General features: G+C 50.0%; 3 protein-coding genes across 6 annotated transcripts; all 3 read right to left on the bottom strand.

Annotated features, from left to right (window-relative positions):
- Positions 1-483: 483 nt before the first annotated feature.
- HSD3B7 (hydroxy-delta-5-steroid dehydrogenase, 3 beta- and steroid delta-isomerase 7) lies at positions 484-4,684 on the bottom strand. Of its 2 annotated transcripts, XM_074207042.1 has the most exons (8): positions 4,507-4,684; positions 4,180-4,262; positions 3,880-4,041; positions 3,476-3,631; positions 3,114-3,222; positions 2,383-2,482; positions 1,897-2,059; positions 484-1,561 (listed from the first exon to the last, which is right to left on the bottom strand). In XM_074207042.1, exons 2-8 carry the CDS (start codon positions 4,181-4,183, stop codon positions 1,101-1,103), a joined length of 1,155 nt encoding a protein of 384 aa, XP_074063143.1. In that variant the 5' UTR covers positions 4,184-4,262; positions 4,507-4,684; the 3' UTR covers positions 484-1,100. The 2 variants fall into 2 exon arrangements, with proteins under 2 accessions (XP_074063143.1, XP_074063144.1); XM_074207043.1 differs by lacking the exon at positions 4,180-4,262.
- Positions 4,685-6,373: 1,689 nt separating this feature from the next.
- On the bottom strand, positions 6,374-20,111 carry SETD1A (SET domain containing 1A, histone lysine methyltransferase). Of its 3 annotated transcripts, none has more exons than XM_074207035.1 (19): positions 19,365-20,111; positions 18,553-18,705; positions 18,277-18,375; positions 16,257-16,527; positions 15,887-16,008; positions 15,415-15,641; positions 14,023-14,881; positions 13,114-13,887; positions 12,222-12,398; positions 12,028-12,115; positions 11,475-11,632; positions 11,068-11,149; positions 10,480-10,821; positions 8,998-10,038; positions 8,352-8,524; positions 8,154-8,264; positions 7,691-7,810; positions 7,000-7,137; positions 6,374-6,642 (listed from the first exon to the last, which is right to left on the bottom strand). In XM_074207035.1, exons 2-19 carry the CDS (start codon positions 18,688-18,690, stop codon positions 6,469-6,471), a joined length of 5,094 nt encoding a protein of 1,697 aa, XP_074063136.1. In that variant the 5' UTR covers positions 18,691-18,705; positions 19,365-20,111; the 3' UTR covers positions 6,374-6,468. The 3 variants fall into 3 exon arrangements, with proteins under 3 accessions (XP_074063136.1, XP_074063135.1, XP_074063137.1); XM_074207034.1 differs by lacking the exon at positions 19,365-20,111 and adding an exon at positions 19,206-19,274; XM_074207036.1 differs by lacking the exons at positions 18,553-18,705; positions 19,365-20,111 and having other exon boundaries at positions 16,257-16,598; positions 18,277-18,365.
- A 440-nt stretch (positions 20,112-20,551) lies between these two features.
- On the bottom strand, positions 20,552-26,125 carry ORAI3 (ORAI calcium release-activated calcium modulator 3). Its single transcript, XM_074207044.1, has 2 exons — positions 24,734-26,125; positions 20,552-23,025 (listed from the first exon to the last, which is right to left on the bottom strand). Exons 1-2 carry the CDS (start codon positions 24,959-24,961, stop codon positions 22,309-22,311), a joined length of 945 nt encoding a protein of 314 aa, XP_074063145.1. The 5' UTR covers positions 24,962-26,125; the 3' UTR covers positions 20,552-22,308.
- Positions 26,126-26,457: the final 332 nt, after the last annotated feature.

The following is a 26,457-nucleotide window of genomic DNA, read 5'->3' as shown; positions in this document are numbered from 1 at the left end:
GAGCGAGGACGGGGTGCCCGGGACGCCGGGGTGCCCGGGACCCCGGGGGCTGGCACCAGGACACCTGATCCTGAGCGGCAGAGGGATGCGGCCGGGGAGAGGACCGCGGAGGGGGCGCCTGCCCAGACCCTCTTCGTCTCTCTCCGATGGCCCCCCTCCCCCCGGACGTCCTCACCATTGGTGCCCAAGAAGCAAACGGAAAAAAAAAAAGGAAAATGATGACCCCGACCCCACCCACCCTGCAGCCTTGCATGTCCCGTCCCGAGACCTCCCCACCCTGGGCCGGGCCGGGCCCCCACGGGAAAAATAGCAAACGTCCAGCCAGCGGGTCAGCCGTGTGCTGCCTCTCCTTCCCCTCCCCTCTGCCGGGGACGGGGGTCGCCACGGGCCGGGGAGGGGGCGGGCGCAGCGCCACGAGCCGGAGGCCCGGGGGACAAGGGCTCTGGAGGCAGAAGCCAGTCTGGGGCGGAGGTGGGAAGAGGGAAACGCAGTCACTTAGATCTCAGGAAGAATGGCTAATGCATTTAATATCAAAGTGATTGGGGAGGCCAATGGTGGGCTAATACCACAGTGCGTATTAAGTGGGATGGGGGGGTCCGATAAGAGAATAAAGCAGCAAATAGCATAGCAGAACAGACTGGGTCCTGAGTTCTCAGTTGGGCCAGTTGGTGGCTAGGATTAGGAGGGCACAGCTAGAGCCCTGGGAGCTCTTAGGAATCTAGGAGTCGCTGTCACTGGGGGATGGGGGTTTGGGGTTAGTGAGAGGCACTAGAATCTAGGCAAACCTCTCCCCAAGACTAGGTGTTTCTAGGCACACTGGAGAGGGATATCCCCTGGATGGGGGGGGGAGTGTCAGAGAATGGCATTTAACACCCAGGTCTACCTTTTCTCAGTCTTGGTCACAAGGAACATGCGTGGGATTTTCCTCAGTAGAGTTGAGAAAAGAATCTAAAAATATGAAACTTTCCATTCTTCTTAGGGTTTGATCCTTGAGTGAAAAGTCCCACAGACAGGGTCATTTATGGGAAACCAGAGTAACCTTGACTCAGGGCTCAGTCACTAGGTGAAGAGAGCTCCTGGCCGAGATCAGAGGATGGAACCTAGAGCACAGGATCTTCTGTTTTCAGGGTCTGGACATGAGGAAGAGGACCAGGACGTCCCTTTCTGGTCTTCACCCAAGAAACAGTCCGATCTCTGCAATCCTCCCAACCAAACAGAGGGTGATAGCCAAAATGTCTCTGGGCCTTGTCGGTGTGTACAGTGAAAGTAGTGTTTGCCAAGGCTAGAGTGTAGGGATTAATTAAAGCTGTATAGACCACAAAAGGCCGGAGTAGCCACTGCAAGAAAGCATTGAAGATGGCCAGGAGGAAAAGCAGGAAGTAGGGCAGAAGGGGCCGGGTCCCCAGCACTCGAATACCGCAAGGACCCAGGATTTCCATGTTGAAGTCCTCATAGCTCTTGTAAGGGGAGTCGTCATAGCAGAAGTAGACTTGCCCACCCATTATGGTGGCTCTGGAGCCTAGCTCCCTAGCTGCCAGCACATGCATCCAAGCAACATTGCCTGAGGGAATAGATCAGATGTTGCCAGATGTTGCTCAGACACCCCCACCTAGGACTGAAGGAACTCTCAGAGATACTGAAAATACTAACCCGCATGGGTCAGTCTCCTTCCTTGACCACATGGACCCCTCCCCAGCCATGGATGTCACCTGCACAGGCGGTCAGCCCCTTTCCTAGGTCTGACTCTTGCTCCAAAAAGACTATCTCCTCCTAGCCCTTTCCCACATACATAATGCAGCTGCTGCATAACTTGGCCCTGTCTGCACACTCCTGACCCTTATTTTGTCTATGCACTGCTGGCACCCACCCTTCTCCTACAAGAAGCTTGGTCCTCACCTGCATAAACTCGACCATGTTCCACAGAGGGAGGGATGGTCCTGAAAAGCCACCCCCCAGTGCGCTGGGCTTGGTGGTAAAAATCGATCATGAGCTGATGACCTTCACCATAGATCCCGGTGGGACGTAGTGCACATGTCACCAAGGGAAGTCCACCCCGGACCTAAGTAGGAAAGGTGGCTGTTGAGACTCAAGCTTTCTGTCCCTCTCCTCCCTCCTGGCTCATTTAACTACATTCATTTGTATGTGTCTTAGAGGGAAACTTCAGGACCTCAGGCACCTTCCAATGACTTAGTTCATCCCAGCCAGCCTTTGTCTCCTTTACTCTGGGCTTCTGTTCTTGGCTTTGAAAGAGTTAGGGGCCAGGGATTGGAATACCTAAATTTCAGTCTTGGCTCTGCCTCATGGACCTCAGTTTCCCCAGGGTGGCTCAATGCACTCCATACTCCAGTGCTGAAGGATTCCCAAGCATCTGAACCTCCTTACCTTTCTCCCATTGGCCTCAAGGACTAGCCTCTCTGCCTGGGCCTTGCTTCGGGGATAGGGCTCTGTATGTATTGCCTCATAGGCGGTGTCCTCATTGCCCCTGGATGTAGGAGACACAGAGCATACTCTTCAAGCTTCAGGGGGCAAGGAAAAAGTCTAATATCTCAGTATTTAAATTTAAGGTTACAATTTTCAAATATCTTTAGAAACATCATCTTGTTTTTCTCACAATTGCTTTGTGGAAAAATGCAGCTATGATGATATCCCTGATTTTTTAGAAGACCATGTGGTATATTGGATGGAAAGTTGATTTTAGAAGCTCTGGGTTCAAAGTGCTGACTCTGACATACTGTGTGATCCTGGCAAGTCATTTAATTTCTTAGTACTTCAGTCAATACTCAGAAGATTAAAATCAGGTTTGCCCAGTGGCACTCCATTCCAGGAATACCCAAACAGTGATGAATCTAAGGAAATGGGCTCAGAGAAGTTGTCACTTCTATAGCAGAGCTGGACTTTAACCTATTCTGGGTTCAGCGATTTCCTGAACTACTTTTTTTTCTAGCCCAGTTTCTCCTATTGTACCATTCTCACATAATTCTGGTTTAAAGTATATTTTAAGGACTCCCAGTCACCCCCACAATGCTGTGAGAGGAGTTCATTATCATTTTCTAGCACAGGGCCCCTGCAGGAGTTAGGAAGGGTGGGGGGAAGGAGAGAAAGATGGGGAATACCGGTAGAAGGGGTGTCCCTTGTTGTTGGGCCCCAGGGCCTCCATGCTGCTAGTGTAAAGCAGGAACCGAGTCCCAGTCTGTACACAGGCTTCAATCACATTCTGAGTCCCTGAGGGGAGAAGGCAGAGCTTGTTCTCCTTTCCCCCCAGCTTCCCTCCTATCCTAAGCACACCCCTACGCCCATCCTCCCCTCCACTGGCCAATTTTCTTGGCACAGAATTCCAGGGGAAAACCAATAAGTGGAAGGGAGATTGAGAGAGAGAGAGAGAGAGAGAGAGAGAGAGAGACCGAGACCTGGTCAGGTTGGCTGCACAAATTGGGGCAAAGAGCAACACAGATGGATAGGTTTAAAGATCCCATACCTTGAACATTAACCCTGTAGATGACCTCAGGGTCATTCAACCCCCACACATCCACCAGTCCTGCCATGTGAATGACTATATCTGCTCCAGCTACAGCCTCCACCACATCCTCGGCACAAGTAACATCCCCCTGGATTGGGGTCACCTGCACAGGCCCTGAGAGAGAACAGATGTTGGCCTTCCCCTCTCTGCTCCCACTGGAGTAACACCCTCCAAGTCATAACTTTCCATCCATGAGTCACTCCTCCCAGTCCAGATGCAATCCAGTCATAAACAGCTTCCCCATGAGGACTAGAGGGAGAAGTTGGGTTGCCTCCCTTTGTGATGGACAGCAGGGAAAAACAGGTCCTGGGGTGAGATAGCTGGGTCCCCGATGGGCCCAAAAGTACCTCCTTTTTCCTCACCTGGGTTGAGTTCCTCCAGCCAGGGCCCCAGGTGAATGTCAAATACCCGAAGCTCTCTGAGCCGAGGTTCCATCTGCAGCAGGGTCCTAATCATATGTTCCCCTAAGAAGCCACAGCCCCCTGTCACCAGGTACACCAGATTCCGGGCTCCGTCTGTCATATCTAAGTGCGGTGGGAAAGACAGGTTGGGGTTGGCCATGCCAGTCAGTATCTATTGGGATGCTCCATCCCTCTTTCAGGGGCTACTTGCTCTTCCCAAATGGCTTATTTTTGGGTTGCCAGGAGCCTGGTCATACTCACCCATCTCCCACAAAGGCTCTTCTAGGACTCTTGTCAGTGGAACTATTCAGGTCAGAGAGCTGGCTGGACTCAGCCTGACTTTACTGTCCAAAAATATCCAGGAGACAAAGTCTAATCAAGGGATGGGAACAGGGTGGCTGGAGCAGGAAGGAAGGTCTGATCCCACTAAGCTCTGAGCCCCAGCAACACTTTGTTCCTGACTTCAGCTGAAGGAATCAGCATGGGAAGGAGGATGGCAGATTAGCAGAACTGCAGCAGTGTGGAAGGGGTTGTATGAGAGTGAATAGAGACAGGAATTGGGTGGAACTAAGGATAAGAACTTCCTACCTGGAAGAGATCAGCTTGGCAGTGGTCTATCAGCTTCCACAGCTTAAAAGTCACCTCCTAAACGCTTTAGGACAAAAGCTTGGCCATCCCATTTCATAAGAACTCAGCTCCTTTTATCTTCCCTTTTCCGTCTTCCCTCCCCCATCCCAGCTGTTATCCTAAGCACGGCCCCTTCTAGGAAACAACCCACCTACAGTCCAGAGCGACTCTCATTTGGCCCCGCCTTCTCCTCGGGTGGAGAAAGCACCTCCTGCTGACCCAGACCAGCTACTGCATCTGCCAGCCAGCCAGTTGGACCCAGGGTGGGATTTATAGTGGTGACTGTCCACTACCGCTCAGGTCCCTTACCCTCAAATTGGGGCTGTCTGGACTCTTGGAAAACAGACAGAAGGAATATTAATAAGGGAGAAATGGCTTGACCCTGTTGACAGCAGTTGACCCATCACCACTAATCACCTCAGCCTATTTTCCTTCTCTGCTCCCCTCTTCCCAAATGAGGGGGATGAGTTGAAATGGGTATGGCAGGGCAAGGGACTCTGCAAAGGGAACCAAGAGCAGGGTAAGGGATCTAGAAACACCTCAGAGGAACCCACTGATATAATTTCTAATCACAATAGTTATATGCTGCAGCAGCAGCAGCAGCAAGAAGAGAGAATGGAGAGATGAAGAGGTACCTGAGTCCACCACTTCCTATACCCCTCAATTTAATAGATGAACTTTAAGGTCATCCTGGCTCTAAATTTATGATCCTAAGTTATCCATGATCATGTACCTCAAAGGTTCAGTTTTCCCTATTCATTCTCTCCCAAACATCAGGTGATACTGACAAATTCCCATCATCACAAAGCCAAAAAAGAATGGAAAACTTTTGTACAATAAAGTTTAATCACAATTATAAAAATGTGGCGTCGGGTTTGAGGCATCCGCGCTATTAACATATGTACAAAAACCAGGCCAACAGGAGTGGGGAGGATAGAGCTGGGGTCAAACCCTTGGGGCCTATGCCATCTGTCTTTTCCCAGCCCCTGGCCAGCTGTGCAGCCACTTATGGAGTAGGAATCTGAACATGGCCTTTTGAAGAATAGGGCAGAGGCAGCTTAGGGGGAACAGGAGACACCCTCCCATATCCCAATCCCCCCCTTCCCCAAGGCCTGGCCTTGACTCCTCTAAAGCCCAAGGGCCCGGGTTTCAGATACCCCTTGTGGCCCCAAGTTAGGCCTAGTATGGTCAGATAATAAGGCCAGGGAAATCATAGACCCCTGTCTTCCCTGGTTTGGGGGAGGAGGGAATATCAATACCAGGGAAGGGAGAGATTCCCAGCTGGGGTCCAGGAAAGAGCTCTCCTGAGTGGGGAAAAAATATGGCCAGCTGCTCCAGAGACCCCAAAATGGAGAAGAAAAGAGGTGTGGGGGAATAGTCCCCAATAAAACAAAGTGGGGGGGATGGGAAAGTCCTTCCCCCCTCAAAGAACAGCATCTGTACAGGCCGGCACCCCAGGTTTCCACAGGAAACAGCCGCTAGCAGCTACAAAACATTTACAGTTTCTTCTCCGAAAAGAAAAAAAGTGGGGGGCAGAACCTGCCTAATGTTTTGGGCATTCCCCACAACCCAGAATCTGGGAGACCCATACTCCCCACAAGGGGGAGGGGGAACACTCCAATTTTTTTCCTGTATCTAGGTTCCTGAACAGTGGGGTGGATTTCCCCTGCTCATCTAGCAGAGACCTCATGCCCCCAACCACTCTTCCACCTTATTTTGGGAACCACAGGAAATGGAGGCTCAGGGTCTAAGACTGAACCCCAGAACATAACTCAAAGGGCAATTCAAGCCCTAGCTGGTTCACTAGCATATGGTAGGAATAAATTAGGTGTGTGTGTGTGTGTGTGTGTGTGTGTGTGTGTGTGTGTGTGTGTGTGTCGGAGGAGGGAGTGGTAGGGTAAAGCCAGCCCCTCCATAAGGCCCTCAGTTAAGGGAACCCCGACAACTTTCAGTGCCACATAAACATGGAATTTTGTTGTCTTCCAAGGGAAATTTGTAGTCATAGGTGATCTCTTCATCCACCCCAATTGGTTGTTTGGAGTAGATTACAATCTTCTTTTGGGCCTCAATGGTGATCACCTTGGCATAGCAGTTGGGCTGTGGGTTAAAAAGAGAGTTATTAACTTTGAGTTTGGTCTCTCAGTCACTGCACCCTTCTCTTCTCAAAACCAAGTGTCCTAAGCCATGTATCTCCTTCCTCTTGTTCTCTCGACCTTTTAAAAGTGCCCTCCCATGGGGTGGCTAGGTGGCGGAGTGGAGAGCATCAGCCCTGGAGTACCCGAGTTCAAATCTGGCTTCAGTTACTTAATAATTACCTAGCTGTGTGGTCTTGGGGCAAGCCACTTAACCCCATTTGCCTTGAACCCCCCCCTCAAAAACCCCAAAATCCTAAAAGTGCCCTCCCAAACCCGAATAGAGTCCAAAACCAGTGCCTGCCTCCAGACCAGCTCTTACCGTGCAGCAGTGATTGATAAATCGTGCCAGATTTCCACATTTTGTGGCATCAATGATGGTGTCATGGTCCACTCGAAACAAATAGCTGCTGCCAATGCCCTCTTGCACATACCGCTTCTCCCTCATATCAGCCACCACCTGACAAGCCAAGAAAGGTCAGAAGTTTTCCAGAGAAAACCAAGATCTTTCTTCCCCAACTAAGTCTCTGAAGCTTTCAGTATAAATGATAGTCGATGTCATTCATGTTTTTCAGCAAAATGCCCTTTAAGCACACTTTCTCTGGCATGCTGGTTTTTCTGTTGTTTAGGTCTGGAACTCTCTACTCTGCCTGTGTTCACCCCATCTCACATCTCTTCCATGCCCATCATATTTTTCCATCATGAAATAGCTCTAAAAATTCTACCTCCTCCATGAAACCTTCCTGAGTTAATCTGGTTCCTTCCATTCACTCACTTGGACAGTTATTCCAATGGCACCACTATTATCCAATTGTATACTTGTCCTTAGTCACTATAAAGGATATTTTATGGAGAACGTGCCCTATGGATGGACGGATATATCCACATCACTGCATATCTCTAAGGTTCTAATTTGCCTCAGAGCAGCAACCATACCTCCCCTAAAACTATCACATGCAACTTGATACCTAATTATTTTTGCGATTGAAGTAAAAATAAGCTAGCTTGTTCACCTGGCGTATATTCTGTCCCACATACTCTATAACCATCTCATCAGCTGCAATGGGCTCCATTGCGAAAAGACCCCACTCATGGATCCGACTCCTGCCAAATCGGAGTTTTTTCTTCCGGAACTATAGGGATAGAGAAGATAGGAGAGAGAAGTCCAGATATACGGGATGCCATCAAACCTGCCTCTTTCTCCATTGCCCGATCCAAGCACTACTTTCCCACTATGAGCATAAGTGGTGCTGGAGACCTGCATCTCCCAAGATAAAAGATCACATCCTCCCTTCCTTTCTGTTCCAAGATCTCCCCAATTCCTTGCTCCCCACAATGGCTTAAGGTTTTGCTTAACCCATTTACTTAAGGTTTCTCTCTTGCTTTGGCTATGCCCCACACCCAACAGCTATGGTCATTGCACCCCAAAATCTCAGGGCTCTGAATGTCTGCTACCTCAGCTAAAGTTTTTCTCACCTTGAGCTGATTCAATTTCAGTAGGTCACTGTCCATAATGGCTGAGGTGCCAATGGCACTCAGCAATCTACGCTGCTCTGACCTTCTTTCAGATAGCACCCGGTTTGTCCCCTGGGAAGGAAAAGGATCTTCAGTAGGGAAATGCAAGGAAAAGAATAGAAACTAGTCAACTACAGAGAAGAGCCTTGGCATCATTACCTGGGTGTCTGAGCCTTCAAGTTGACGTGCTGAGACAGGACAGACATCCAGGTACTTATCCTTTTCTTTCTTACTGATGGGGTAGTAACCTTCGCTTCGAGCAGAACCCGTCTGATGTTCTCGAGGCCCATCCAGGGGCTTTCGTTTCCGTTTGGGAGTGGTCAAATTGGTGAGTGAGATAAGGTTAAGGAAGAAAATAGGTTTTTCAGTGGTCCAGCCCCAGACCCCTTCAGAGACTCAAGAATCATTTACAGCTCTCTCTGACCACCACCCCCCCCCCCAGTCTGGAAGGAAGCAACCTAAACTGGATACGAAAGTAGATGCTAGGGTAGGGAAGCTAGGTGGTGGGGAAAGACGGTAAGAGACAGACATATACAGCCAATTCTAATAACCTATCAACATCTGCCAAACACAGATCTCCCAAGAACCATGGAAATGTAATTAGGCAGAGAAAAATGAAATGAAATGAATAAGAATGAAGGTGAAAAGTAGCAGGTCCTCCCCCCACAAAAAAGAATAATTGATAATGGAGAAATAGCAATGATACTACTAGAATGACTGTTCAAGAGGGAGACATGAGACTTGAGGCTTCTGATGCAGTAGCTCTCACAACTGCTAGTCCCTGACCCACAGAGGTCTAGGATATTGGTGTGATGTACCCAGTGGGTATCATTAAGCCAATCGGCTCCACTGTCCTGCTGTAGCAACCTCTCATAGGTGAGTCGTAAGTAGCTCATGTCCTCAGCATCAAGCCCAGAATTCCAGATGTCATACAGGATGGTCATCTGCTCAAACTCACTTCTGGGCTCATAGCTGAGTGGAGGCGGAGGGGCAGGTGGCATGGGCTGTCGACGGTGCCTGGCATGGGATCGAAGGGTCCTTCGCCTCAAGGTACCCTCCCCATCACTGCTGCTACTACTACTTTCTGATGACTCTGACTCTTCTTCCTCTTCCTCCTCCTCCTCCTCTTCTTCCTCCTCCACCTCAGCAACTACCACCTCTGGAGCTTCTAGGACCTCATCTGCAGGTGAGCTGAAGACAGTGGCGGGAGAAGGAAGTGGTTCCAGGGGTTTGGAAACTGGGGCAGGGGGAGCAGGCCGGACAGCCAGAGCATAGTTGTGTTCCAGAAGAACATGAACAATTGAGGGAACTGCTGACCCCACACGCTCAGCCTCATCAGAAGTCTCTGTGGTCTCAGAATCATCCCCTACAGGTAGAGTAACTAGCCCTCGCCTAGCTGGAGTCAGGGCCAAATCTGCCAACACTGCTAGGTCTACTTCAGTACCAGGTTCTTCTTCTTCTGGCAGGCGACCCCGCCCTCCACTTCGGTTTCGCCCTGTCCGGAATCCATCCTCTGGCCAGCTCTTGACCAGAGAAGCATGGTCCAGGGGCAAATTTCGAATGGTTCGATCCCCACCCCGGGAGATTTTCCGGGGAAGGGGACCAGAAGGCTTAGCTGGAGGTGGAACAGGTGGGGGAACCTCGGGTGTTGGGGTGGTTGGAGTTTCCTCTGATGCAGAGAAGGAGACTGTTTTCCGGCGCTTCTTCGGTGGTGGGAGCAGTGGGATAGGAGAAGATGGACACTCCTCAGGACGAGGGGCAGGAGGTAGAGGAGAAGAGGCTTGGGAAATAACTGGTAGCTCTGGGGGATGTTGAGGTGCCTCAGGCAATGGCTCCTCAGGAGGTCCTGTTGAAAATGATGCGATAAAGAGTGTCAATAAACTCAAGTCTTCAATCTGATACATTCTTGTAATAGCCTGGGATTTATCCCCAAGCTATTGGCCACTACTCAGTAAGACATGCTATCATGAGAACAAGAGTCACAGGAGATCTTAGTTGAAAGAGATCGAATTAAAAGTGCATTTTACAGATGGGAAAACAGGCTCAGAGGGGAAAATAGCTTTTTCAAAGTCACAAAGTTAATATGTGAGAGAATAAGAATTTGAACCTAGGTCTTTTGATACTAAATCTAAGTGATCTTTCTATAACTCCACAATGATTTCTCCATTCCTGTTTCTTCTATTCACCAAAACTCAAAAGCCTTCCTTTCAAACAGAAGGCATATACAAATATACATAATCTCACAGCTTATGTTTTTTATAGTAAACCCTCCCATGAAACTACCTACCTTGAGGCCTCACTGGGATCTTCTCCAGCTCAGAGACAGGCATGACAAGTGGGATTGAAGCTTTCTCTTGTTCTGGCTCCTCCACAGGGACAGGGAGGTCTGATGGGATGTCCCGAGGGGGTGACAAGGCTGAAGAAACTGATGGCTCCTCTTCCTCCTCCTCCTCCTCCTCCTCCTCCTCTTCAGATGCAGAGGAGGAAGATGAGGAAGAGGAGGAAGAAGAAGGGCTGGAGGAAGAGCTGCTAGAGGAGCTGCTGCTCTCAGAGTCTGAAGTGCTGTCATTCTCACCTTCTGATTCAGCATACAGAGAAAATTTGGAGGAGGCACTCTCCTCATCCTCACCTAGAAGTCCAGTTGAGAAATGGTAAAGAAAAGACAGCCAGGATAGCAGAGCATGAGCCCCCTAGAGATCTTTATAATTAACTGTGAAAGGATAGGAATCAGAATTTCAAGGAATGCTGAAGAGAATCAAAGGAACCAAATACAATACTGAAACACGGGGCCTTGTGAAGGGGACAGCTGACATCAATAGGAAATGTTTTCCTCCTACCCTCCCTTAGAGTTTCCAAAATGATAGTTACAACTCACCTCCAGATGCCTCCTTCTTACTAGTCTCCATGGTTTCACTGTGCTCTTCTTCCTCTTCCTCATCCTCATCCTCTTCTTCCTCCTTGAGAAGAGAGACAATAATAATCAATTGATTCTCCAGACTTATGAAATGGGACCCAAGCCCCTAACCAAAACAGGAGTTTATATAAAGTCAGTGAGGAGACTTCCTGGGCCACAACACGCTTGGATCCAAAGTGGAGAGGTTTGAATGTATGCCCCACTGCCCAGAGTGAAAAAGTAAAATGTGCTCGGTTCTTTGAAAGGAGAAATGAAGCAACTGGGAAAGAAGGTCCAACAGGACAGCCAAATCACAGACAAGCACAGAGGTACTCTGCTGATATACCTAAGCTCCTCACCACTATCACCAGCAAAGACATCTCACTCACCTTCTCTGATGAAGACTCTTGTGATGCCTCTTCCCCTTCACTGTCCAGAGCAAAAGGTTTTCGGTGTTTGCCCTGGGTCTTACTCCTCTCCTCTTCCCGTTTTGGGCCCTTCATCCCTGGGCGATTTGACTCTCCAGATTCCTTCTCTCGATCAGGTTCTAGACACCAATGTTATTATTGTAATATATTATCAGGAAGAATCCTTAATATTTCTCTAATACTTCTAAAAGATTTCAAACAATATCTCATCTTTTATATTAATGAAATAGGTAGTGGGAGAATCCTACCTGTGTGCGGGAAGATGATGACAACACACACACACACACACACACAGTGAAAGTTATACGCTCAAAGTCAGCAAATTACTAGTAGAATCAAGACTACATCCACTTAGCTTCCAATCCAGGAAGTGTTCTATCCAATTTCGAAATCTTCCCTCTATTCAACTTCTCAGGATATCTTAGCCCCAGGTCTCTAATTCTTTCTCCATTGTTCCCCACTTCTCTCAGAAACTGGATAATGTTTTGTCCTCCAGAATGGGACTCTTACTTACCATCTTCATCCTCTTCAGCTGGGGTAGAAGGCCGAGGCCGCTTCTCTTCTCCACCCTCTGAAATTTCAGAAGGCTCTTTCCGCTTAACCTGAAGTAGAGAAAGAATAAAGAAGAGACACATGCTTACCTAGGCTCCTGATAATTTTTATTTTCCTACAACTTCCAACCCTAAAATGAGAGCTCTCATCCTGTACCTTGAATGAAGGTAGTCGAAGTGCTCCTCGAAGCCCAGAGCCAAATCCAAAACCCTCAAGACCTGTAGCACCCCCACTCTTGGCCCAGTCCACAAGGGAAAGTAGCCCTGGCTCCTTTAGTTTTGTCTTCTCCTTGTCTTCCTCTTTTGCCTGCTGCTTGGCTGCATTCTGGAAAGGCTGTGAAGAAGGGATGGGTAAGTATAAACACTGAGTAACCCAGAATATTAGCAAACTGATGCCTTTCATTCAAAAACCATTCCAGATCCTATGTATCCAGCCAATTCCAATGTTTTCCTCTTTTCTCTTTTCTTCCCCAAAGTTCTGCTTAATTCTTTTAACTCCTATTTATCTCTTAAACCTAAGAAAAGGATTATGGACTCCCAGAGATGAAATTTTCTTGTATAGTTCAACCTCCACCAACACCTCTGGATCACAGAGCTCAACAAAAACCCCTCAAGGATAGCATACAGAATTCCATACTCATTCATGAAATCAATGCAACACACCACCAACTAAGCAACACTGGCCTGATTGAATGAGCACCCTGCAGCCAGTAGATTGCACACACCAGAGGTCCCAGACAACACTTGTACTGATGGGTGGTTTATTACTATCAATTCATTTCATTTTTGGAAAGCTCTAAGATTTTATAAATCTTTAGAGTGAGCTGAAATCTGCCTCCTAATAATGGTCATTCACTTATTTTCATTTTGAAGCTATAGGATAGTCTTTGGGAAATCTGAAGACTCAATCAATGTATCCTCTACTGCCTATCCCTTGGGGAAGTCTTCTCTTTTCCAAACTAAATACTCTCAGTTCCTTCAACCATTCCTGAACTTCAGTTTTCATCCCAGCCCAGAGAGGCCAGGTTCCCACCAGCCCTCACTCTCACCTTAGCCTTTTCTTCTTTACTTTCCCACCACTGGTCAAAAGCTCCAAAAGCTACATTCTCCACCATCTTGCGATTAAGGTCCCGTTGCATGATGTTCTTCATCTCTTGCACTAGGGTGGCGAGGACCCGGCCCACTGTGCCAGCAGGAGGTGGTACTTTCCCCTCTGCCAGTTCTACCTCTTCCCCAGAAGGTAGGTGCTCTTCCTCCCTTAAGGAAGAGGAGGAAGGCAAGGGCTCTGCCTGCAAGGGCAGGTGGTAGGTCTCACGGGTATAAGCCCCTCGGTTCTCCTGTCCAGGGGTATACAGAGTGTAGGGTAGTGCATAGGCAGCTTCTTGATGTGGAGGGAATGGAAGGAAATGCTCCCCAAAACCTCCACTAGGGGGGGCTGCTGATGTGGCAGTTACCCCAGTACCCTGCCTCAGCTGGTGTAACCGGGTCAACATTTGAGTCTGCATCTGGAAGGACATAGGCATCCCTCCCCACTGAGCCCCAAGTCTGTCCATGAGCTCAAGGGAGTTGACAAAGTCATAGATATGTGGGGGAGGGGGAGGGGGTGGAGGATACTCAGGGGGAGGGGGTGCCTCTGGTCGGGGTGGAAGGAGGTAGGCAGGCTGATGGGGATAGCCTAAGGGAAGGGGAGCGAGAAAGGGTGGAGGTGGAGGTGGGGGAGGTGGGGGAGGTGGAGGTTGTGGGGGTGAGGGGGCTGTTGTAGGTGATCCTCCACCATCATCATCTGAGATTTCCATGTCCTCACCAGAAGAATGAAGAGAAGCCTAGAAGAATGTGGGGAGAGAAGGGTTAGGATTCCACTCTCTCTGCTTCCTAATTCATTAGTTTATTCCTTAAAATTGAGAAGCCAAGATCCTCTCTCAGAATTTAGGCTCTTTCTCAGGTTTTTATCTTCTCACCTGGTCCTGTCCATTGGCTTTGGGAGATTCTCCAGCTGCCCCAGGTTCAATGCTCCCAATAGGAACTACATCCTCAAAATTGGCTGGGGCTGGAGGAGGTGTGCAAGGCCCATGAGTTGGTCCGAGTAGGACCTCAGTCCCAGTTTCTTTGGCCCCAGGACCCAAACTACTGTTGTCCTCCTCTTCTTCTGTGTCTGAGGCCAGGAAGGAAAACTTAGATCGCTGTTCCTTCAGCAACATTTCAATCCGGGAATCTAGGCTGCTGTGCTGGGCAAAGGGCACACTCTCATTGGTGATCTCTGGGGCAGGTGAGCAAGATCGAATGGGGGATGCTGGGCGAGGTGAACTCCTGGTTTCCTCTTGTTCAGGGCTGGCGCCCCTACCCCCTCCACCTCCAGGTTCTGGAGGCTCTGGAGGTGCAGCCTCTGGGGCAGGAGGTCGATAGTCCTGGTCAGCAGGGCGACTAGGCTCAGGGGGCAGGTAGGAAGTGTAAGAGGGTGGGAAGCGCTCAGGGAAAGGGGTTCCTGGGGGCTCCTCGCGGGGTGCACGCCGGGGTGGGTAGGAGGCATGGCGCTGGTATCGGCTACCGCTCTCGTAATATGCTGGATAGTGTGAGTCAGAACTACGGAAGTGAGAAGAGGAGGAGGAAGAGGATGAAGATGAAGAGGAAGAGGAGGAGGAGGATGACGATGATGATGTTGATGATGAAGAAGAGGCAACAGTGGTAGCTGAAGAAGTGAAGTGTCGGCGGGAATAGGAATCCTGGTAGCTGTTCTCTGACCGACGAGGCTTATAGGTAGAAGAAGTGGTAGAAGAAGAGGAATCTGGATGGTAACTGGAATAGCCAGGAGTTCCTTGCCTAAAGGAAAACATAAAAAGTCAAAAAGGCTTAAAAATAAGAAATCTCTTCCTAAGCTTATATATTATCAAATCTGAGTATTCTAATTTCAAGGCCCTTAAAATTCTTTTAAAAATACAATTCCCAGGGGCAGCTAGGTGGCGCAGTGGATAAAGCACAGGCCCTGGAAGTCAGGAGTACTTGGGTTCAAATCCAGTCTCAGACACTTAATAATTACCTAGCTGTGTGGCCTTAGGCAAGCCACTTAACCTCATTTGCCTTACAAAAAAAAAAACCAACAACTAAAAAAAAAATAAATAAATAAAAATACAATTCCCACCAGAGCCAAACTTCCCATATTCCTAAAACAAACTGTAAATTTCCTGACTGCAAGGATCATTATTGCACACAACACCTGGCCTTGCATATTAACAATATTTTTTCAAAGCATAACAGAAGCAAATTCCTTTAGGCTCAGATGTTTCTTCTTCTAAGTAATAGTTCTTGGACTTCAATAGCTGAGGGAACACAGGTACTCGACCCCCCCCCCATACCTGCTGGAATAGGCAGAGTCCTGGGAATATGGGGTGCTGCCCCGGGAAGTATAAGGCGTCCCTTGGGAGGACTGTGGTGTGAACTGGCCATAGGAGGATGGGGTATCTTGCCGGCTACTAGAGTAAGTTGTGTCCTGAGAGCAGGGTGTGCCATTGCCAGGGGTGACTGGCACAGAAGTGCTTGATGGGTAGGCTGAATCAGATGAAGGTCGGCGTCGTGATTCCGTCTTGAGAGAGAGTGGAAGAAAAAGTCAGCAGCATACTTACTGCCCCCTCTTTGAATCAAACACTTTTTCCACTTAAGAAAAGACCCCAGCACTTTTCCCCAGGCCCTTCCTATTCACATTCACTTTTATTCCTCCCCCGGAATCCTTACCCATCTGTTCTTCCCTCTTCAGTCTCCCAACTACCCTGAGTACAGGCCCCTCTGCAAATCCAGAAAGCCCAAGCTCCCGGGGTGCCAGCTTCTCACCGTCTCAGTGGCTATCCCAGATCCTTGGAACTTCTCATTCAGGACTTTGCCCTCTGTGGGCACTGTCTGGGGAGTATAAGAGCCATTGACAATCAGCTCATAGTATTTCATTCGTTGTTGCCCTGGAAGATAGGAATCAAAGAAGCCAGTCTATCAGATGAAGAGTAGACAGTCCAGCTTCTCTCTCTGGCTTTAAACTCCCTGTCTCTATCCTTCCTTCCTTGGTCTTAGCATATATTAAGGTTGTTTTTCTCACCCATCTCTAACTTCAGGATTTCAATTCTTCTACCCTACTTTTTCCAATTATCTAGACTGTTTTTCCCCCACCAAGAACAGATCAGGATTGTAAGAGACAGGGAAGGGACATCACCTTTGATGTCAAGCTGGGCGTGGATGATATTGCCCATAACCGGGGTGTGATGGAGGTGTTTTACAGTCTCTTTGGCACCCCGAGTGCTGGCAAAAAGCACTCGGGCTAGGCCTAGATGCTTTCGGGTTCGGGGGTGCAACAGGATCTCCACCTCCTCCACCTCTCCATACTTGCGGCACATGTCCTTCAGAAAGGTCTCCCGAACGTTGTCATTCAGCCGGGCAAAGGTCACTTCCTTCAGTGGAACCTGCCCAATGTAGAACTCGTCAAGCTGTGGAGGGGAAAGCAGGATCTGGGTCAGGATCCAGTCATCCTGGCATGGAATAGAGGCTTCAGGAAGATCTGGTCATGGATAAGAGGCAGAGCCATAGGACACTGAGCCTTGGTCCAATCAGTAGATTCATGTATATGTATTATGAGCAAGAGGGATGGGGAAGAGGGAATTCTGTTGAACGCTAAGAGAGATGACTTGAACAAGATGTCCCATGACCTAAAAATTTGAGAGTCATGGTCCTAAGTCTAGTTTGCTTGTGCTCCTCCTACTATGAAATGAACACAGGAGCTAGGAAAAATAATCTCTGAAAAAAGTCATAGAGAAAGACTAAATGGGCACAAGAGGAAGTATCAACAAGTCCCAAAACCTGAACCCCAAGATAGGGAAAGTCAAGGCAAGGAAGTCCTATGAAAAGACACAGAATATAGAGTTGGAAGAAACCTCAAAGGTCATCTAGTTCAATATAAATCTGTGTAGCAATCCCCTCTATGGTATCCTTGACAAATGCTCATCTATCTGAGAAGAGTAGTAAAGCGGAATTTACTTCCTCTGTTCTCTTTTGGATAATTTCAATGAATAGAATGATTATCTGAGGTACCTAGATAGAACTCTGACCTCAGGCACTTACTAGCTATAACCTAGGGCAAATTGCTTACTCTCTTTTCATGTCTATTTCAGCAACCAAAAATGGAAATAGTTTCAGTATGTACAACCAAGATTGTTCTGAGGATCAAATGAAATACTATTTGTAATGGGGTTAGTTAGCATAGGGCCTGGTGCTCAGTAGAGGGTTTAATAAATCCATTCTTCCTTCTCTTAGACAAAATTTGCCTCTTCTAACTTCCACTCACTCTTGAGGTCACAACAATCTCTTTTCCACATGAGAATGAAAATAAAGTGCTCTGCTAACCTTGAAACACATATTCTGATTGTTATTCCATATAAAATTTCAAAATCTTTCAATTTTGAATTTCAATTTCAAATATTTAAGAGACAGTGACTATGTATGCTTCTACTCCCCAGCGTCCTCCTTTCTCCACCCTATCTACAATGCCTTCAAATCTTGTATGTAATGATCTCAATTCCTTTACCATCCTGTCTCTCTCCTCTAGAAAGGTTCTACATTAAGTCAACATCTTTCTAAAAACATGGCACTGAGAACTGACCTATTACTCCAGATATGATCTGACCAAGTCCCTCTCATTCAGGACACTGCTTTTATTAATGCAGTCTATTTAAATTAGCTCCTCATTTTGTGAGATCTAGAGTTCTAACAAGCATGCCAAAGAAGACAATATGAGAGGGAAACTTTTGGGACTCCAGTCTTTAATATCATCCCTATTAACTAACACAAGGTCAGCAATGGAAACTAGAGATAGAGCTACTATCATTTGGGATACCATCTTATTTCTTACCACACAAAAACCAGACTCAGAAATCATATGAAGTGGACTTCTTTTCTGCTTTCAGAGTTGTCAAGAGTTCCCATCAGGATGTCAATCATCCTTCTCCAAAGGCCAAGGTCTTTTAGTTAGGACTCTCGTCCTAACTAAAAAACAATAGTCAATCTATAATCACTAAGAAAAACTCACTCGGACTTAACCCAGGAAATGAAATTATGAGTTAATAGGGACGGGACACCAATCACAAAAAATGCTATGGACAGACTATTTTGCCTATGCGGATCTGCATCTACCTGTCATTCTACATAAAAACATTCACATCGTAAAGATAATGCCGATTTACCTTAAACTTAGGAACTGGGAGGGAAAGGTCCCTGTTTTTGGACCAGGTGAGTCTTTGACGGGGGTCTTGGAGCTTGCTGACAATTTTGTATCCTGCATCCTAGGACGAAATATAGGGGAGGACAAGTTAATCACTTTGGGGGGGGGACAATTTAAGCACTTAGGCACAGAGTTGGCTAAGTGTAGAACTGTCAACTTTCTGCCACAAGAGCGAAATCATAGGAGGTAGACAAGTACCTAGCCAAGAACTTTAAATAGTTTAGGCAAGATAACTCACGTTGACACTGAAGTGAATCCCATCATAGCGGTACACCTTCTGTGGGAGTCGGTGCAGTGCAGGGTCCACGATAAGTTTGTAATTTCGCCACTGGAAGTTGGGGGGCTTTTGCCCATCTCCCCCTCCTTCCTGGTCCATCCTGGCTCATTTACACTGTAAGCAGTTGGGGGGGGGTGAGGCCCGGAGCTCTCTTCACCCCGTCTGCCTGCGGGGCCCCAACTCATTCTCCTCCTCACCTGACCCTCTGGCCCCCAGCACCCCGCGATGCCTCCCCCACGCTCTCGCCCCATGCGGCCGCCCCTCTGGGCCAGGCTTGCCCGCGGTGACAGCCCCCCGCGCGGCTGCCGGGGCGCCGCGCCCCCAGCCCCGCCCCCTCCGCGGCGGCGGGGGCCCGGGCCCGGGCCCGGCTCCCGACCCCCTCCCGCCCCCCGGCTCCCCGGGGCCCGGAGCCCCCCGCGGCTCCGAGCCGGGCAGGTGGGAGCCCCCCGGGCCCGGGCCCCCGGCCGGGGGGGGGGGCGGCAGCCGGGCCGGGGGAGGAGGCAGCGCGCCGCACTTCCCCTTCCCCGCGCGCACCCCCGCGAGCCGCCCCCTCCCCACCCGCGCGCGCCGTCCCACCCCGCCGAGCGCGCGCGCGCACCGCGTTCCACACTCACCCGCTCGGGGCGAGCGAGTCGCTCCCTCCCCTTCCCTTCCCCACCTCGCTCCACCTCAGCGGCGGCGCGAGACCCGGGCCCCGCAGCGGCAGCGGCGGCGGCGGCGCCCCCACCACCACCTCCCTCCTCCCCGGCGCGCGCACCAAACACCACCGCCACCTGCGCGAGGCCCGGCGGGCTCTGCGTTCAGCGGAGCACATTCGACACGGGCGCCTCCAGGAGCCTTGCGGGTGGAACAGAAGACGTTCTGCCTCTTTCTTCCCTCCGGACGGTCTGGGAAGGAGCAACGGGGGGAGCCGGCAGGCCTGTCGCATTCCTCGAAGAGCACACCTCGCCACGATTTCCTCCTCGCCCGGTTCCGGACGCGTGACGAATCCGCCGCTGCTAAAGCGGCGCCGAGTCCCTGAGGAAAAGGGGGCGGAGTGCACGGGCGGAGGCCGGGCCGGAGCTGGGTAGGAAAGGTTAGAGCGTTGGACGGTCGTAGATTCGCCAGAGGCGAATCGGCGGCAGTAGAACTCGTGCTACTTCCTGCGTCGATCTCGCTGCGAAGAGGAGAAATTCTGGATTCGCAGATTCACGACAGGCGCCTCAGTCTGTCCTCCTTCAACCTGCTGAGTCTATATCGGAAAAATAACGCGGGTGTTAGTGTGCGGGTACTGATTTCCCTACCAGCGGGCCCATTTGGCTTCTCGTCCTTGGTTGGTGTTTCTCACAAATACCGCTAAATCTTCCTACTCTGGCAGTAAACGGAGAAAATACATCCAATGGGACGCACGTCTGGATTAAAGGGCTGGGTCGGGGCCATTCTAAATGGGCTTGTCATCGCAGGCACGAATCTGCAGATCACCATCCCGGGTTTGACAGGAATGCGAATCTGCGAGCGGGAGCCGACGACTAGCGGGAGGGGCTGTGCTTGTAGGCAGGGCCTGCGGGGGGCGGGGCGGGGCGAGTCGCCGCGGCCAGCGCCGGGGGGAGGGGCTTCCAGAATGCCCGGGTCTGGCCCCCAACCTGCCCCCCCCCCGCCCCGGGCGCTTTTGACGTTGGCGTCGTAACTGTGGGCGCTGCCGCTGGCCGGCCGTGACCTTGGACTAGCCGCTTGAGCTTTCCTTATCTGTGAAATGGGGAGAACTCGGCCCAGCGCGCCGGCCGCCGGCCTGGGAGCCGCCCCGGGCCCGAAGCCGGGGGCCGGGGGCCGGGCAGCTCGGAAAGGGCGGGAAGGGGGCCCTGGCACGGTAAACCCACAAAAGAAGTTCAGGATCCAGGGCTAATGCAATAAAATCTGGGAGGAGGCCACGTTGGACCTCCCTCCCTGGGCTTCTCTCCTCCCTCTCCCACCCCCATGAAAGAGTAGGAATGTGTTCCCAGGCAATTCTCCGGATTTCCATTTTCTAGAAGGACTCCTCGTAATTCTCCCAGACCCCCTTTCCCAAGTAGCCCTCTTGGCATTGGGACAGGCCGGGAATTAGGAAATAGGGAGCTACAGTTCCCAAGAGATGTCAGAGATCGCAGGGAACCTGCTGGACCAAAGCTGGCTTAAGGGAGTCCGTGCCTGGACCTACAGGCTGTATTCCTATTGGTGGGCCAGACCCTTCATCTCCAGTAGCTACCATCCTCAGGCAGCCCCCCTTGGATTTGAGTCATTTTTCTGCTTCTCTCTGAGCCCTGGAAGGACTTGGTATGAATTTTAAGACCTAAGTTGGCAACTTCCCAAGTCTAGAAGCCTTGCCCTCTGCCGAGTCTTCTGCTGTCTCCAGGTGACAGCAACCCCTTTGAGCTTTACCCCATGTTATTTCCTCCCCACCAAGGCACATGCCTTTTCTGGAACCCAAGCCCCCCAGACTCTGCCCTCAATATATCCCTTTACCAGGAATAAATGATTCCACCTGTTGCTCTTCCCTTCCAAAATACAGTCAGCCCTACTCCACCAGTGATGCGTTTCAAACAAGGTTTATTGTACAAAAGAAAAGTGCAGTGAAAATTCAGTGTCAGAATTGATCTTCCATCCTTAGTGTGAGGCAAAGCCTATGTGGGGTATGACTGCTGGGATTGGACAGGACCTTTTCCATGGAAGCCCATCTCTCTATTTCCCCTTTACCAACCTCTCTCCCCTGTTCCTACCCTGACCAGGAGGAAAGAAGGATGAAACTTTGAGAGGGACAAGTGAAGTTGGCACAAAGACCAGGGGAAAAAAGGCTGTGTTTGGAGGTAAGGCATTTCTTCTGCTGCATCAGAGCCATGGGGCAGTACTTACAATAGAGGCAACAGGAGGGGATTCCTCCAATTTGGAGGCAATGTTGTGTGACCTATCCCTAGGGCTACTAAGAACTTGGAAACAAAAACATAAAAGGAGAACCTATCCAAGTGGAAAGGGAGACAAGTCCTAAGGAGAACCTGACTTGATCAAACAGCCCTGAAGCTCAAGAGGTAGGACCAAGACTAAACTTGGTCAAACCTGACAGATTTCCTAAACAGCACATTTGGGGATTACTCAGAGAACTCTGCTCTGGCTTTGGCAATTCCTCTAAGAAGCATAAACCTACTGGGAAGGAACAAATGGGAGGAACTAACAGGACCTACTAGAATGGGCATAGCTGCCATCAATAAATTCTCAATGATATGAAAAACCACTATGGATCAAATGTATTTTCTAAAGAGAATGTTTTTTGTGGGGAGGGTCTCAGTATATACCAAGCCCCATCACTGTAGGCTCTATGGCAAAGGGAAGGCAAAGAAAGAGGGTTCAGCTTAAAAGAAAATCAAATGGGTAGTGCTGTGTCACTGGAATCTCCCTTAAAGGCCAGCCTGTTCTGTCTCCCTCCCTATCTGCAGGACTACAGGGAGAGGGGGAGGAAATCATGTCCCTCTACCTGAGTGCTTTCTTCCACTTTGTGATGGGTGGTGAAGGGTACCTCCTCTGGGTCCAGGGCCTCCTGGTATAGGGACGTGGACCTGGGTCAGGCTGCCAAGGGCCTCCTTCCTGAGCCTACCCTGTAGCTCTGTTGCTGTGGCTCCTTCCAATCCATTGCTGTGTGATGGCTGCCATGGCTTCATCTTCTATTTGCTTCTTCCCCAAAGCCCTCTTCATTCCTTACTCTCTCCCATTTCACACAGCCTGAAGTTCTCCCTGGAGGCGGCTCAGCTCTTCTAGCTCCTGCTGGTGCCGGTCTGTTTTATGAGTGACCAGGGATCGGTAAAAGTGGAGGGCAAATGCAACAAAAACCAGGCCCACGGGTACCATGATCACTGTTGAGGCCATAGCAGCATGCCACCCAGGTCCATGTGGTGAGGCCACTTGCCCTTCACACCGCTGTGGGCAGGTCACAGCCGAAGGCCCGGCCCTAGGTGGTGTTTCTGAGGCTGAGGTCACAGTTGGGGGATTCAAGGGGACCACTGGTTGTGTCAGAGACAGTCCAAGACTTGGGGCTATGGAGGGTGCTGCATCAGGTAAAGGGCGCTCAGGACCTCTTGAGGTCAAGGAGGAAGGAATCTCAGGTACAGGGCCCACTGTAGGCCCCCCAATGGGCATGAACTTTACCCAGCCAACCAAGACCACTTCAGCTAAGAAGAGAAAAGTGCCCAAGGCTGTGGAAAACCCCCAGGCCAGCTCCACATATCGGTGGAGTCGCTGATGGGGAGACTGGTGGACAGAATTGAGGTTGTGAATGTTGCTGACGGCCTCAATGTGGGGCAGCAGGCAGGTGGACACCATGAGGGCGAAGAGGTGGACGGCTACCAGCACCGTGGTACAGGCACTAAAAGCCACCAGCAACCCGGGGGGATAGTCGTGGTTGGTCTCTAGTTGGACCTCCACCATGGCCACCTAGAGAGGAGAGTCAGGGGTTCAGGGTCCTGGTTTCTAATTCCCAAACCTCCCCACCTACACCCACCTGGTAGACTTTTTTTCCTTTTACAGAACCCAAGTCATTCAGTTCTCTAGCTGTATTCCTTCTATGAATCTTAGAGGGTTTACCCAATTACTCTGGAACTTGATAGGAAAGGGAAGGAGGGCATGGAGCCAGGTAAGGAGGTAGGAATAACGTGGGGGGAGGGGAATACTTTGGACCCAGTTATTTTAGGAAATTGGGACATAGCAGATAACAGGTGCTGCTCAAGGATAGGGATCTGGGCCAGTTTCAGAGAAAATGCAGCCAGAAGTCCTCCCCCCACCTTAATTATCCTAGCACCCTGCTCCCATTTCTCTACATTCTCCATCCCCTTAGTCCCTTTTCCATCAAAATTTTAGAAAGCTGCCTTTGCAGACTAGAACTCACTTTACCCTGGCTTAGTTTCCTTTCAGAACCCAGGCCATCAGTCCTCCTGCCCTTACAGGAAGGTCTGGCCCCTTAAGCCGTCACCTCAGCAACATGGCAGCAGGATCTGGATGTCTGCCTAGGAACAACTTTGGGCTTTAGGACTAAAATTTGCTTTAGCCTTGTTACAAACCCTACATACAACGATGCCCTATTTTTCTCTGGCATTAGCACTCCACTCTATCTACATTTTTGCTTTCCATCCAGGAACTACTACTCTCTTTAGAAGGCCAAGTCTTTCTTTTCCCCAATACCACCTTCTAAGTTGCCTCGGTCCTCAACAATCCATCCTAGTCTTTCCCTGAACAGGCAGAAACACAGGAGGGGGAAGAGGGAGGAAATGGGACAGAGTATATGTGGTAACTATTTTATGAACTCTTGACCTTTCTCTACCTGCTCTCCCCCCTACATACTTTTCACCCCCTCAGAAACATAACTTCATCCAATTCTCCTTTTTACATGAGGAAACTGAGGTCCAGGAAGGTAAAGTCACTTGTGAATTAGTAGCAGAACTCAAGACAAGAGACTAGGTACTAACTCCCAATTTAGGGCTTTCTACTTCACTTAAGTCTGGACCCCTGAACCTTCTCTTTTCTTTCATCAGAATGACTTTGCCACTAAAATCTTTCTCCATCAGATTGGGAAATTCCCACTCTTCATTCCTGGTATAGCAGAAAGGATACTGTACTAGTCCTTTAATTTGGAGATTTGCATTCTATTGACTCAGTGAGTAACCTTGGGCAAGTCTCCATAACTTCAGTTTTCCCAACTGTAAAAAGGTGTAGATTAGACGATTTCTAAGGCCTCAAGTAGCTCTAAAATTCTGCAATCCTGTACTCCTTAGCACTTTCCAAATCAGTTATCACCCTCCTGATCTTCATTCCAAAGTTTTCTCACCAGAACTTTCTCCAAATACCCTAAGCTCCAGGCATTCTCTCCCTTTGGTCCTGTTCTCACCCCTACAGGAATTATTGCTTGACTCTCAGGTTCAGTCACTAGCCCTGGCTGTGTACATCTTCTCCACTGAACCACATCCGGATTGCAAGTTGTAACACCCAGTGTTAGTGGCTTTTAGGGAACCTACTATCCTGGATCCCCATCTCCTTCCCCGCCCAGCACTACCCTTTATTGTCCCTACAAGTCTTCCCTTACTTCCTTTCTCACTGCTCCATCCCCAAGGCACCCTCACCCCCATGTCTCTAGCAGCAACCTCCTCACCATAGCAAAACCGGAGAGCAAGGCAGATGTTCGGCTGGAGGCCTTGAGTTTGGCTCGGCTGAGGTAGAGGCGGCGCCAGCTAAGGGCTCGCAAAGAGTGCTGGCTGGCTCCCATGAGGTCCAGGTAGCCTCGATGCACAAAGTCCCGGTAGGTGGCTGAACCTCCCGGGCTCTCTCCAGCCTCAGGGTTAAGGGGAGCCTGTTCTCCTGCATCCCCCTCTCCTTTCATCCTGGAGAGTCCAGGCAAATGGGGAGGGGGGGGGTAAATTAAGAGCCTGGTGCTAATCCTAAAAGGGAGAGACGCTCTAGGAACTGGACCACCTAAGAGGGAGCAAAGCAGAACCCTCAGATTTTAGGATGGAGACCAAATAGCTATGTCCGTGCAGGGAGAGTTCTAAGAATTCAGAGAAAATTGGGGCATCCCCAATTTTTTGGTCAGCTCTAGAAGTGGGGTGGATGCTAGGAATAGGAGAGGGGAGCATCAGAACTAGAGGGAGCTAGGATGCTTGGGTTCCCGGAAGGAAGAAGTCAATTTAGCGCCTCAGGCAAAGGGCCCTAGAGGAGTAGGAGGCGGGAGCCCCAGGGGCTGAGAGGGAGGAGAGGCAGAAACAGGAACTGGAGCTAGGGGTGGGGACAGGGAGCAGCCACATGATGAGGGAGGAGCTGGGGAACAGACCAAATCCACAGTACTCTGGCCCAGAGACCCAGAAATGTACCTGCATTGAGCTACCCTCTCCAACACTTGGGAATCTTGGTTCCCAGCTTCCTCTTGAGTGAAACCAGGTTACTTCCCTTCACTCCCTCCCCCCAGCCCTGTGTTTCAATCTGAGGAGAATGTTGGTGGGCCGAGGGTGGGAGGTTGCGGAGGGAAGAGAAGCATCATCTGCATCTTAGCTATGCCCCCTACCCTTTGGGTCAGAAGAGTTCAATCTTACAGAAGCAAAGCATCATAAAACCAAAGCAGTCAAAATCTGAAGCTCAGAGCAGAAGGAGAGATGGGAGTATTCTTAACATCCTAAATGTAGGAAAAGACCATGGAAATTAGCTAGTCCAATCTCCTTCAGTGCAGGAATTCACTCTGCAGGTAACTTACTGTACCGGCACTTCCAGGGCCAAGGAATTAGGGTTTCCTCCCAAACTACCCCTCCTTTCCACTTCAAAAAAGTTGACACATCACATCCCTCAGCTGGAAGATTTTATGTTTTATAGCAAACCATATTGTACAATTCCAAGATCCAGGGGGCCTGGGGCCCGGCCCGGCCCAGCCCAGCCCACTCCCGTGTTCCCATTTTATCAGTTTCCCTTTGTGTGCCCTCATCCTTCAAATCCTCTCAAGTTCCATCTCCAAACTGTCTCTTCCTACCCCAACCCCCCCTCCCGGCCTTTGGTCCACCTCTTCCCTCCCTCCCCACAATCCTTTTCCCTCCCTGTTACCTGAGGTATGTAGTTCACTCTGCCCTCTCCCCTCCCCCCTGTCTCCCAAGTGGTTTAGTCCATGTAGCTGGAGGACAGCCCCCTCAGCCACTCCTCTCTTTGGGTTTGGGGGGTCTTCCCCCGGACAAACCCACAGGGCGGAGCTAGCTGCAGAGCCCTCAGAGCCACGCCTCTTGGGTGGAGTTTCAGGGGGAGTGGCTGTTACTATAGTGACAGGGATGAGGAAAAGAGAGAAGAGGAGGAAGGGAGAAAAAAAAAACCCTGGAAGTTCCCATGGCAACCTAGAGGGGC

Source organism: Macrotis lagotis, chromosome X (assembly GCF_037893015.1).
Source record: "Macrotis lagotis isolate mMagLag1 chromosome X, bilby.v1.9.chrom.fasta, whole genome shotgun sequence".
NCBI lineage: Eukaryota > Metazoa > Chordata > Mammalia > Peramelemorphia > Peramelidae > Macrotis > Macrotis lagotis.
This window is presented reverse-complemented; position numbering and strand designations above follow the sequence as displayed.

Coding starts and splice junctions, on each gene's coding strand:
- HSD3B7 (XM_074207042.1), bottom strand. Junction 3,223..3,475: donor CTACAGGGTTAATGTTCAAG/GTATGGGATCTT, acceptor TTCTCCCCTCAG/GGACTCAGAATGTGATTGAA. Junction 2,060..2,382: donor TTGAGGCCAATGGGAGAAAG/GTAAGGAGGTTC, acceptor TTTCCTACTTAG/GTCCGGGGTGGACTTCCCTT.
- SETD1A (XM_074207035.1), bottom strand. CDS start 18,690: ATGGACCAGGAAGGAGGGGGAGATGGGCAAAAGCCCCCCAACTTCCAG. Junction 11,150..11,474: donor AAGAGTCTTCATCAGAGAAG/GTGAGTGAGATG, acceptor TCTCTTCTCAAG/GAGGAAGAAGAGGATGAGGA. Junction 10,039..10,479: donor GATCCCAGTGAGGCCTCAAG/GTAGGTAGTTTC, acceptor CATTTTCAACAG/GACCTCCTGAGGAGCCATTG.
- ORAI3 (XM_074207044.1), bottom strand. CDS start 24,961: ATGAAAGGAGAGGGGGATGCAGGAGAACAGGCTCCCCTTAACCCTGAG. Junction 23,026..24,733: donor TGCTCTCCGGTTTTGCTATG/GTGAGGAGGTTG, acceptor TCTCCTCTCTAG/GTGGCCATGGTGGAGGTCCA.